The sequence below is a fragment of the Sprattus sprattus genome (assembly GCF_963457725.1).
Source record: "Sprattus sprattus genome assembly, chromosome: 10".
NCBI lineage: Eukaryota > Metazoa > Chordata > Actinopteri > Clupeiformes > Clupeidae > Sprattus > Sprattus sprattus.
The window spans coordinates 3,080,715-3,094,080 of record NC_137908.1 but is presented as its reverse complement, the minus strand read 5'-3'; the positions used below and the strand labels follow the sequence as shown (position 1 = coordinate 3,094,080).

The following is a 13,366-nucleotide window of genomic DNA, read 5'->3' as shown; positions in this document are numbered from 1 at the left end:
TCATTAGCTGCCCGCCCCCGAGCTCTGGTGGATGCCACACAGGTAATGAGGGTCCTGTCACCGCACAGCTGGGACGCCATCAGTCAACGCCAACCTGTTATACATCATGAGCTCTGGGCTACACACACACACTCACACACACTCATACACACACTCACACTCACTCTCAGTGTAATGCACACAGACACGCACATACACACAGATATGCACACACTCAGACAGTCCTACACACATTCTACATACATAGTCCATACTGACACGCTATTAATCATAAGTGCTATTCTGCACACTCACACACACACACATTTACTTAGTGCCATATACATTAACACCAACGTACTGCCTGACACACACACATACATACATGCTGCCAGAACCATGCTTGTACTGCTTGACACATTCCGAGACAATTACTCAGTGTGTGTGTGCGGGCGTGCGTGCGTGCGTGCGTGCGTGTGTGTGTGTGTGTGTATACTGTATGTGTGTGTGAAATCAGATGACATATCTGTGATGTATGCTTGTGTTGTCTTGCAGATCATATCGCTCTGATCATTGAGCTCCTGGGGAAGGTTCCACGCAAACTCATCCTGAACGGAAAATATTCCAAAGAGTTCTTCAACAAGAAAGGTACACACACACACACACACACACACACACACACACACACACACACACAGTGACAGTGACAGTGATGCACAGAGTGCCATTACTAGAATAGACAACTCAGCTGGGTTTAGTGTGTGTGTGTGTGTGTGTGTGTGTGTGTGTGTGTGTGTTTAGATGTCTGTGATGTGATTTCTGGGTTGGTTTTGGTCCATGTGTCCATGTTTGCACTGTGACGCCAGTGTGCTTCTGCTGCTGTGTGTTGTTGCTTACACTTAAAGTCTATCTAACACTGCCTCAATGTGTGTGTGTGTGTTTTCCTGTGTTTGTTGTGTGTGTGTGTGTGTGTGTGTGTGTGTGTGTGTGTGTGTGCGTGCTTGCAAATTTGTGTGTGTGGGTGTGTGTGTGTTTTCCTGTGTTTGGTGTGTGTGTGTGTGTGTGTGTGTGTGTGTGTGTGTGTGTGTGTGTGTGTGTGTATTGTGTATTGTGTGTGTGTGTTGTAGGTGAGCTGAGGCACATCAGTAAGCTGAAGCCGTGGGGGCTGATGTCTGTTCTCCTGGAGAAGTACGAGTGGCAGCGTGAGGAGGCTCAGACCTTCGCCAGCTTCCTCATGCCCATGCTGGACCTGGTGTCCGAGAAGCGTGCCACCGCCGCCGAATGTCTGCGCCACCCCTGGCTCGCCTCCTAGTGGCCACAGACCGCCACTGCACACAGCAATGAGGGGAAAAAACCTGCATTCTGACACCCACTAGGGTGTTGACATGCATATCCAAGCACAGACAGGCACACACACACACACACACACACACACACACACACACACACATTTATATATTTAGACACACACATTCAAACACACACACCAGCCCCTGAAACTGACGGCCGTGTCTGTTCTCAATAACCAAGATGTAACCCGATGGTGACGACTGCACCACACTGAGGTCCAACTAATCAGATTTAATATCTATTTATTTCTGATGTTTCTCTTCTGTTTGTTTGTTTGTTTTGTTTGTTTTTGTTTGTTTGTTGTTTGATGGAGTTTACTTGACTTGCAGCTCTTAGTCTGTGGTTGGCTTCTCTCGTGTTTAGGGTGTGAGAGCAGTCTTAGGCTGCAGCACAAGCTACAAGCCCCAGAGGCCGCTTTCTCTTCCTGGGCCGTGTCAGTGATGCGCGTCATTGATGCATTTCAGTGATGCGCGTCATTGATGCATGTCAGTACTGCGCTTTAGTGATGCGTGTCAGTGCTGCATGTCAGTACTGCGCGTCAGTGATGCGTGTCCGTGCTTTCCTCCACGTCTCGCTCGGCCTCCTGGGCTCTCTCATCAGCACCTCCTGTATCTTCTTCTTCATCATCATCATCATCATCATCATCATCATCAGTGGTATTTCTCATCATCACTCTCAGGTTTGATCTCTGGAGAGATTAGTGACAAAAAAATAAAAATAATAAATAAATAAAATATGTAACTAGTCGGAGACAAATGAATGAAGAATCTCCCAGAGGATCTCCTCCTCTTCCTCCTCCTCCTCCTCCTCCTCCTTGAGACGTGAAGTGGCCTCTTAGCTTGGAGAACAGAGAGAGAGGGAGGGTGTGTGTGTGTGTGGCCGTGTGTGTGGCCTCCTAAGGCACAGAGAGCAAGAGAAAGTGTGTGTGTGTGTGTGTGGGGGGAGGGTGTAGCGTCTTCTCTTAAGCCACAGGCAGTTTTAACTGGACTGAATGATGTTAAACGGCACCATCAGTCACGTCTCGTAAGCGGCTCCAGAGCGGACCTCTTCTCGATCGGCTCCGTGGACCTGCCCGGGTGAGCTGCTGCTGTCTCAGAACCACGTGGGTCCGATGGACCTGCCCGGGTGAGCTGCTGTCTCAGAACCATGTGGGCCCTCGTCAGAAGCAGAACGAAGGAGGCGCGTCCCGCCATCCTCTCTCTCTCTCTCCGATCACTAGAGCGTGTCCCTCGACGACGGCAGCATGGCTTCACGGGTCGCTTACCTGCCCTGCAACAATGTGAAGAGTGAACGATGATTTCCCACCTTTTTGTTTCCCGGCTCGGCAGCCGGTGGTATTATCATGACTAAACCACAGCGTTGTACATAGCCGTACCAAAGAGATGGCCTTCTTCTGGGGGGGGAGAGATCAGCCGTGTACAGTTTCGGGGGGGGGGGGGGGGGGGTGGGTAGCTCATTCACGGAGAGTCCTGGGAATGTTAGACCCAGTTAGCCGCTACCTGTGTACAGGAACCTGTTCTTAGCTGGTGTGCGACAGTACCAGAGCAGGGTCTGGCTCTGGGTCTTGGTCGGGGCCTGCCGTGGACATGACAGTAGCTCTTATGGAAATGCCTTGACTTGGGAGTTTTTCTAGACTTTTCTCTGCTTCTTTTTTTTTTTTAAATGTTCGTTTCAGACCAGCGTGGCTGTACTCCGTGATGGGGATCCACAATGCAGTAGAGGAGGCAGGAACTAGGAACCTTTGGGGCGGGGCGGAGGGGGGGGGTGTTAAAAGGATCGTCGGATCCTGTTCAGTCTGCTTGCTTCTGCCTGCTTTCTCTTTCTTTCCTTCTCTCTTCTCTTTTCTCTCTTCGTTGGCTTCCGTTCTCTGCCTTTGATTGTCCACTGCTCTGCTAAAAAAAAAAAAAAACTTTTATGTTGTTACTGCAAATAAAGACTGTGAAATGGCTAAGGGTTTTTTTTTTGTGGTCTTTGTGTGTGTGTGTGTGTGTGTGAGTGTGTGTGTGTGTGCCGCCACTCTGTTCAAACAGCAAATTGGTATTCATTTTTCATGACCTGAGTGATGGACCCAGGAAGGTCACAGAGAGGTCAAAGACGTTTGCAAAGTGCCCTATCTCTAACTACAGATATAGAGGGATTCTGATGGCCTGCTGAGGTGTACTTGTGTGTGTGTGTGTGTGTTGAACATGGGTGGCTAGCAGTGGATAGGGACCCTAAACCTGCCAGGCGGTATTTTGAGATTGACACTAGAGAGGACGGGACTAGGTCCCTTCAAGGGGCTGTCACAGTGGTGGCCATGTTCTCTGTGTTATGTAAGCCAGTTTGTTTGAAGCGAAATATGTTACTCACCAAACACACAACAGGGACTGCCACAGCTGATCACTTATCAAACACACAACAGGGACCGCCACAGCTGATCACTTATCAAACACACAACCACCGCCACAGCTGATCACTTATCAAACACACAACAGGGACCGCCACAGCTGATCACTTATCAAACACACAATTGGGACTACCACAGCTGATCACTTATCAAACACAATTGGGACCGCCACAGCTGATCAATTATCAAACGCACAACAGGGACCGCCACAGCTGATGACTTATCAAACACAACTGGGACCAACAGCTCATCACTGACCAGTGTGTGTGTGTCGCCTTGGAAACCCCTGTGTGACGTTTTGAACAAGTATCATGAACAGTGCCGGCCGGGAAAGGCTGTTTTATTTGTTTAACATACAGAGTTTACACATTACACTCGATTTACAAATGCCTCATATGACACATTGACAACATGCATTAAAGGTAAATGCAGGTTTTTTTTTAAAGAACTTTGTTTTTATGAACTGATCTATGGAGATAAAGAGGAAAGCAGGTCATATTTGCACCAAAATAAATTTTAAAAATCTGATTTTATTGGCCTACTCTCCTAAACTCAGATCTTAATGACTACTCTCCTAAACTCAGATCTTAATGACTACTCTCCTAAACTCAGATCTTAATGACTACTCTCCTAAACTCAGATCTTAATGACTACTCTCCTAAACTCAGATCTTAATGACTACTCTCCTAACTCTGATCTTAGTGCCTACTCTCCTAAACTCAGATCTTAATGACTACTCTCCTAACTCTGATCTTAGTGCCTACTCTCCTAAACTCAGACCTTAATGACTACTCTCCTAACTCTGATCTTAATGCATACTCTCCTAAACTCAGACCTTAATGACTACTCTCCTTAACTCCAGACTGGATTTGCTGTTGTGGGGAACAGCGGGAGGTTTGCAACATTAAGAAGGTTGCGTTTCAACAAAGTTACGAAACTAGCGGGTGCTATGCGTCGTTACAAATACACACATTGCATACACCTCCGCTCTGCTGGGTTTCACAGAATAGACTATGTCGGGCTACTCTTGTAAGCTCACTCACTACACACAGAAATCTTCGTGCCCCTCAAATTCCTCTCCGCACCCATTTCGAAATCTCCAGACAGTTGTCTCACGGTCGATGGCTGTACCACTGAACACATTTTACTGACAGCATGTGAGATGTTAAGGACGCGATCCACTTAGAACCCAGGCGTCCGTTCTGAAGGCTCAACACAGGGTTGAGTGCGCTGGGAGAGAGGAGCCTCAAGCTTTTTCTTTTTCTTCTTCTTTTTCTGTAACAGAGGAAAAAGCATAGGTTGGTGGAGGCCCAACTAAGAAATCCTTATCCATGCCAAGATTCATTACCTCCGCCAAGGAGGGTATTTTTTCACCCCTGTATGTTTGTTTGTTTGTCTGTTTGTTTGTTTGTCAGCAGGATTACGGATAAACGCATGGACCGATTTCCATCCAACTTTGTGGGGAGATTGGGTAATATAATGGCAATAATTGATTAGATTTTCAGATGTCAAGGTCAAAGGTCAAGGTCACAAGGCGGAGGTTTGCATTCTCTGAATGCTCCCATTCTTGTTTTTTATGGTTCAGAGCATTTCTTAGGGACGTATAGTTTATTATATTCAATGACAAAGGGGCGTTTGAAGGCCTGTGTCACTTTGGCTTCTCACGTTTCACTTGATTTCATAATTTCATATTTTTCATTCATATCTTTCATACAGTATGTATGCATTTTGATTAGAAACCGGCAGCAAAGCCTAGTCTTTTCCCTCTCCCTGTCTTCTACATATCTTAGAGACAATCCCAACTCTCTCGGAAGGATTATCTTCACTGGCGTAAGCTATTGCGGTTGCTTTTAATGTATTTTTAATAGCGCCGCTCCTTCTAAGCGTGACTCATCCCCTAATTATGCAGTTGACGCGCCACTAATGACGTGCTTATGGACGGCACTGAGACGCACGTACATACTCTGAAATAAATGCAAAACAAGGACCACTTTCTCACCCCATCTCTGACGGTCTTTTCAAAGTCTTGTGATTTATAATGTGTCAGCGCGCTCTCATACTCCATATTCAGTGACGCAGTCACTAACTTTTTTGAAGAATCAAAGGGTTAAAGATGCGATAGCCGACCTCAAGCAGATGGGTCCCCCCTTATGTGCCGTGGTTCTGCTTAAGGTTTCTTCCTGCCTAACAGGGAGTTTTTCCTTGCCCCTGTTGCCATTGTGCTTGCACTAAGGGGGTTCAGGCTCTGGGCTCTGTAAAGCGCCTAGAGGCAATTGTATTGTTATGGCGCTATATAAATACAATTGAATTTAATTGAATTGAATAGCCATCTTAAGAGTCGAAACTTGACCACTGCTTGCTTGTTATGTTTACCAAAATGGCAGCTTGCACCTATAGGCCTGCTCACAATGCAGATGGTGGTTAAACTAACTGATTTCAACTGACAATCCACTGAACCTCAGAAAACCTGTGTGAGTGTATGTCCCACCATAGACTACATTACCCACAACTCCCTTATCCCTGTCTCACCTTTTTCTTGTCCTCCCACATCGAAGTCTTCGGGGAGGAGTGTGTCCTGCCGGTTGCCCAGCACGAAGGCCAGGAAGGAGAGGATGAGGGAGTCCATGATGCTGATGATGGCCAGGATGTAGGCCCAGCGCACCGTGCAGTTACCCAGCGTGTATTTATCCGTCCTCTGCCCGCACATGCGCTTCACCTCGGGCGAGTCCCAGCCATCGGGATAGATCAGACAGCCAACCGTCATACAGCCACCTGCGCAGAGGGAGAGGGCGGAACTTAGACATGATCTCATATGAGTGCGTTTCCTGGTAACATAACCGGAAACAAACATGCTTAATTAATGCTTACAGATCTCTCGGACCAATATTGGTCTTCATATCAGTTTACCTCTAAACCAGCATTCTTGAATAGCCTACCTAAGTGGCTGTGAGCGGGGGTGATCACCTCCAAGGTAAAAAAAAAAATTAACTAAACGGCTAAAACTGACAAATTAAAGAGAAAATAAGAAAGTAAAAAAAGTTTTAAGAATGACACAAATATACATTTTTACAAAGTTTGTCTTTAGATATTTTTGTTAGATGTTACTATGGAAGACTGAAGTATAATTGCAAGCATTTAATAAGTGTCAAATGCTTTTATTGACAAAAACATGAAGTGGATGCAAAGAGTCAACTTTTGGCCACGACTTCACTGTAGTTGCCTGGCAACCTCAGACACGTAGCCTTTTGCAATGCGACATGTCTTCGCTTTCACCGGTGCAGGTGCCGAGGTGTAGAGTTACCGAGTTCTGGGATACACTCTCACTAGACACTGACCTGAGATCATAGCCAAAGTGGGATACACTCTCACTAGTAGTAGGAATCTACCTCGCTCTGAGGTATGCGTTCCAAGTAAGTCACTTATAAGACTGACGCAGAGCTCAGGACAGCGCTCCACGTGTGCAGCAGGCATAGGGCCTGCTCAAAGAGACTGGAAGAGATCAGTGCTCATTGTCTGTCATTCTGAGACAAACCTGAGATACATTTTTTTTGTGGTGAAAGTGAAACCTTATATGTAACCCGGTCACTTCACATTTCCAATTTAGTTTTCCCCAAGTCCATTTCTAAATGCAACAAGCGCATCTTCAAAATAATGGCTTGATGTGTAACTATTTAAATGAATGTCAGTTCACATGTGTCATAATCCTCCTAACACAATGCATATATCTGCGACTTTCGGCCCTGAGTTTCACTGGAATCCTTTGGAAAACTCTCTAACTGGGTTCCCCCAAAGACGCACAACAACACAAACCAGAGAACTCACACTTCATGTCAAAAAGTTAGATGCCAACAGCAACATCTGGCTGCCATAATTTATAGCCCTGTGTGTGAGAGAGAGAGAGTTAGAGAGATGGGAAAAGACAGAGAGAGTGAGAGGGGAAAAGAGAGAGAGGGAGATAGAGAGGGGAAAAGAGAGAGAGCGAGAACTCACAGGACGCGAACTGCATCCAGGCGCAGATCTTGTAGACGCTGCCGGAGTTGAAGAAGAAGAAGAGCGCGAAGCAGCCGATGCAGCCGAGCACTAAGAGCATAGAGATGCCCACGAAGAACATGGCCGTCTTGAAGGCGCCCGAGGGGATCGAGCCAAAGTCCAGCGCGCTGCCCTTGCACGTGAGCTCGCCGGTGAGCGCGTTCCCGACGCAGTAGTGGAACAGGCCAAAGTAGCCGGCCTGCGGCGTGTTGACGCTGTCGCCGATCCAGTACGGCTGGATGAAGATCACCATGTCAATGATGGCGAACACGGTGGTCAGAACCTGCCACAGGACCCCGATAGCCCTCGCGTTTCTCACATAATTGGTGTGGTAGATTTTAACAGCTTCCTGGGCGGGTATCATATTCTCCAAGAAATGGGCTTATTACTCTATGTTGCCAAATGAAAAATACAGAGAGATTGTCTTGCCTATATACGAATTTGGCGCGTCGTCCTCTTCAGTAATGTTTTACCTGAAGTGTTACATCAACGAATTTCTTTCCTCCTGTTTGACCTCTCTGTCCAGAACTTCTTTCTTACAATAAACGAACTTAGTTCGGCTGACCAGCACTGTTAGAGTTTCTTCTGGCGTTCTGCGACGTTCTCGTGCGGCTCAAGTGCGCTTTCACCTTCAGGACCATGGACAGCTCCGAAGATGATGTGTGTCATCAGGATCTTCCGCCCCCGCTAAAGATCCAGGGAAGACCTCCGGTGTACCAGACCGGTCCACTCGGACCACTTCAGAAATGTTTCGGCTGCTGACCAGGCTTCTCAAATTAAAACGATACGAAGGCTGCTCTGGGAAAGCACCTGTTGCATCGGAGCTCCCCCTTGATTAAAGCACGCGACGTCAGGTTGTGATTAATTGATGACGAGAGATAGAATGTCCGAGATCAGATCACCTCCACTTTCACTCTTCTGTCACCGACAGACACGAGACACCAAGGAAATGAGCAAAGACAGTTCACGAAGTTTTACATCTCCGCTCATCCTCCTTGCATAATGTGTTGCTGTGTTAACATTAGAGGAAATTGATGAAAATCGCTCTCTCTCTCTCTCTCTCCCTCTCTCTCTCTCTTTTCCCCTCTCTCTCCCTCTCTCTGTCTTTCCCCCTCTCTCTCTCCCTCTCTCTCTCCTTCTTTTCCTCTCTCTCTTCCTCTCTCTGTCTTTTCCCCTCTCTCTCTCTTTCCCCCAATAAAGCCTTTTGAATTTGAATTATCACTGGTTGTCTGACGGATCTAGTGTTACATACGTCACGTGTATTGTGGCAATCACGCGTCGCCTATAATCATATAAAGATATGTCTATAGTCACGCCCAGGGGCGATTCTAGGGAGTGTGGGGGCCCTAGGCAGAAATTCTTAGGGGGCCCTACCGACCAGTGTTCATCACCCTTATGTTAGGCAAAAAAATCTGACCGACACGAAATGTATGAAATAAAAGCTTTTTTAAATTCAAAATATTAGAACATGTTCCAAACATGAAAAACACTTATTTTTCACTGGAAGTGGATGATGCTAGACCTTATGCAAAAAAAAAAAAAAAAAAAACAGGGTATATCTTAAATAATCTTTTCAGAGCATGTCACATGTTATCAATTGAGGTAAAATATATTGAACTCCAGAGGTGTAAAAAGTACTGAAATGTTGTACTCAAGTAAAAGTACAATTACAAGTAATATTACCCAACATAAAATCTACTCAAGTTAAAGTAAAAAGTAAACATAGCAATGGTCAATTATCGAAAAATTGTTGACAACATAACGTTGGGAAGCCCCATTCATTTCAAATGAATGGAGCATTCTACAGCATTAAGAAGAGCCGTGTATGTTCATAGCAATCAAACAGGTAGCAGCTACAGTTAACAATTCAAGTGGAACACTGGACGGTTTTCATCATCAGGGTTAGGTAGGGGCACTTTATCTGTCCGTTTCGTCATAAATTTAAGTAATGATCCTGAGGAGGGAATAGAGATAGGGAAGAGATATTTCATTTTTCTCCTTGAGCATGGCTTTCATTGCTATCACAGCATTAACAAGATAAAAGCAACATTATGCAACTATTTTACCCTTCAGAATGGGTTAAGTGTGTTGTTGTGTTGCACTTGCTTAATGTTTGACTGTGTTATGAAAGTTGTTCACTAACTAGTTCGTCATATTGTCAAAGTAAGCTAATTTCAACAGGTTTTGCTATTCGTTAGCATCACTAGCGTTTAGCTATTTCTGCATAGGTTTGCTTTAACGCTGGCTGCTATTCAAGTTATTAGTTGGACAAAGTAGCCTAGCCACATTTTTCAATAACAGCAGTCGTCTGCTAATGTTATGCTAAGCCTAAATCATCCACTCCACTCCACTCACCGCTGTCTTTCTTTTTCTTTTCTTCATCTTCTTTTTTCTTCTTCCTTTTCTCACTACCAGATGGGTAGTTGTTCCTCTTCATTTCCCCTCAGCTTCGTTCTGTTCCGAACATCTTACATTCCCTAGCGTTGTATCCACCTGTTATATCCTGGGCTGGATTTTGACTGGGCAAAGCCAATGTCAATCAATCCAACGGAATTTTGATACGCAGTCGTCTTTACCTACACTGCCCTGCGCTTGGCCCTCTACCCATCTACCCATCGGTCCGAGAATTAATTTTTGTTCATTGAAAGTAAAATAAGGTGTTATAATAAACACATTATTTTACTATACACATGCATATTATATGCATGTATCATTCATGCTAACCTATATCGGGCATGGATATTTTCACAGGGATCACAACGGTACACACCGTCACCGTGAGGGTTTCTCATTCACTCCTCGTCAGAGAGCCTTTCTCTCTGATAGCTTATTCACTTCGTTGCATTACACACCATAGACACTTATTTGGGTACATGAAATGCTATGTGTATGAGATTCGTGACGCAACTGGCAATGTAAAATACGCATTGTAGTTTTTAAAAAATTCGTTGGTCCACCGTCAGGTAATTAACGTATCCTGACCCGCTCTAGGGGGCCCCCTAGTGGCCCGGGGCCCCAGGCAATTGCCTGGTATGCCTAATGGGATGCAGCGCCTCTGGTCACGCCAATGCAAAGCCTCTGAGGAATCTGATTTAGGATGGTCCGACCCAACTTCAGTTTGGGGTACCTACGCCATCTAGTGGAGCTAGACAATTCTCGCATTAACAGTTTTCTCCTTGTGTTCCACGAACTCTTTTTTATATATATATATAGGATACTTTAACAAAAGTAGTTTTAGTGTTTTATAGAGGAAGAGAACCTTTTTGGTCGACAGTTTGTTAGTAAAGATGACCAGTGATCACGGATAGCTGAATGTTATATGGTGTGATCGAGCAGGCGTGTGCATATGGAAGCATCACATCTACAATTATCATGATCTATTTCATGTATCCTCCTCAGTCTTATTACTTATAATTTAATAGCACGTTACTGCTTTCAGCGCTTCCAAAACATATGAGTAAGTGATGCAACGGAACATAGGACACTAGGGCAGAAAGTACCACTAGGGGGCGCCACGGTCCACCTAATCTGTGTCCAGTTTCCCATGTTCCAATAAATGGATGTAATCTTCTTCAACGTCACTGTGGATGTATCCGTGCACTAGAACACAATCATTTGTAACCATTGATTCCCTCTTAAGACGATACATGCTTCCCTGATATTCGTGTCAGGAGGTATTCTGTTTGGAAGGTTCTAGATATGAGCACCCTAACACTCAACTGCCCTGTGATATACTGTGAGGAGCCTCCCGTTATCACATGGTGCACACTAATGGACGAGGAGGATTGCACATCACTGGCTGAAAATCCTGATGTTAAAATATGGCAACAGATACCACCCAACACTGAAGGAAATCTCATGATATCCTATATGGAGATCAAAAAGATAGCAAAGAATGACATTGGTCTATATAGATGTAGTGCTTCTGTCACCGCTGCTGGACATGCAAAAGGGTTTTAGTACTCTATCTGAATTATTATTGGAAGAAATATTGTGTACTGCTGGTACTCTCATGGTGACATCCATTTTGAGAAGTGTGGGATTTCTATAAACGTTACGTGTTTACTGATTTTATAACTGTAAGGAATCAGGTGGTGGAGAATTTGAGAAGGTAAAGATGAGTTTTCTCTGTTGTACACTTGGCCATCCCATTATCCTGCTTTTACAAGACTTCTACAGTCACTGAGCTTGTGTGCTTCTAGTAACAGACCCTGTAATCACTGATATCATATTAATGTACTGGGCATGATATTTTTTCACTTCATATCCTTATCATGTGTATGTATGCCACCTGTCCAAAGATGACATAATTGACCCTAAATGTGGCTTATCTCACAATAAAAAATACTATTGGGGAGAGAAATCACTTGAACAAGGACTTCCTGTTTTTGTTGTTTCGTTGGCGGTGAGGACAAAAAGTGAAGGGGGGGTTCATAGCAGGAAGGAGGCTATCTGAGGGGGTGAGTCCAAATGCTACGGGGAAAACCTGAATCCTTTCCAAAGACATTTGAATGCTAATGAGTCTGGTCTCAGCCATTTTACTGTGACAAAGACGGGTAAGATCATAAAAAACAATGTGAGCATTTAGTTCATGTACAACACAACAATCAAACAGCCATATTCAGTTCCGTCAATATTCACACATGCAGAAGAACGTCCTGTCTTTAAAATGAAGACGGGTTAGAACACAGAGTATGTCACAATGCATGCATCAGCCTCCTGCGTTGCGCTGCAATGTCCCCCACTGGGCTCCATCCTGCAGCGGTGGGCACAGGAGGTGGTTGTGCCAATGAGTAGACCGGACACCACAGAGCCACAAGAGCTACACAGCTCAACATATTTTACACACCAGACTGTGTGCCCAACACGCAAACTTAAAAACTCTTGCTTGCTTCTCTCCCCATTCTGTGAACGAATAAATGAATTAAAACATTAACAATAAAAACAACACCTTTTGGTGACCTCCATTTTGAGAAGTGTGGGATTTCTATAAACGTTACCTGTTTACTGATTTTATAACTGTAAGGAATCAGGTGGTGGAGAATTTGAGAAGGTAAAGATGAGTTTTCTCTGTTGTACACCTGGCCATCTCAAACGCCATTATCCTGCTTTTACAAGACTTCTACAGTCACTGAGCTTGTGTGCTTCTAGTAACAGACCCTGTAATCACTGATATCATATTAATGTACTGGGCATGATATTTTTTCACTTCATATCCTTTTCAATGTAAGACACCTGTTCAAAGATGACATAATTGACCCTAAATGTGGCTTATCTCACAATAAAAAATACTATTGGGGAGAGAAATCACTTGAACAAGGACTTCCTGTTGTTGTTGTTTCGTTGGCGGTGAAGGGGGGGGCGGGGGGTCATAGCAGGAAGGAGGCTATCTGAGGACATGTTCATGTCAACTTCTAAAGAAAAAATGCAGCCCTCCTTGGAAATGGAAGCCACAGCCCATGCATGTGTGATGTGCTCAACAAGTGGTGCATCTTTTGTGGTCTGCTTTTGTTTGTGTGTGTGTTTGTGTGTTGGGGGGGGGGGGTACATGTGTGTGTGTGTGTGTTTGTGTGAGTGTGTGTGTGTGTTTGTGTGAGTGTGTGTGTGTGCGCGAGAGGGAGG

General features: G+C 44.9%; 2 protein-coding genes across 2 annotated transcripts in view; one reads left to right on the top strand and one right to left on the bottom strand.

The window, feature by feature from the left end:
- Positions 1-1,786, top strand: part of srpk1b (SRSF protein kinase 1b) — a 34,111-nt gene extending 32,325 nt beyond the window's left edge. Inside the window, exons 15-16 of the mRNA XM_080846003.1 lie at positions 535-627; positions 1,107-1,786. Coding sequence (XP_080702129.1) covers positions 535-627; positions 1,107-1,291 — 278 coding nt within the window. The 3' untranslated portion in view covers positions 1,292-1,786. The remainder of the gene's footprint in view (positions 1-534; positions 628-1,106) is intronic.
- An 81-nt stretch (positions 1,787-1,867) lies between these two features.
- lhfpl5a (LHFPL tetraspan subfamily member 5a) lies at positions 1,868-8,108 on the bottom strand (the record flags this gene model as incomplete). Its single annotated transcript, XM_080846709.1, has 4 exons — positions 1,868-2,017; positions 2,594-2,598; positions 6,245-6,487; positions 7,706-8,108. 4 exons carry the CDS (start codon positions 8,106-8,108, stop codon positions 1,868-1,870), a joined length of 801 nt encoding a protein of 266 aa, XP_080702835.1.
- Positions 8,109-13,366: the final 5,258 nt, after the last annotated feature.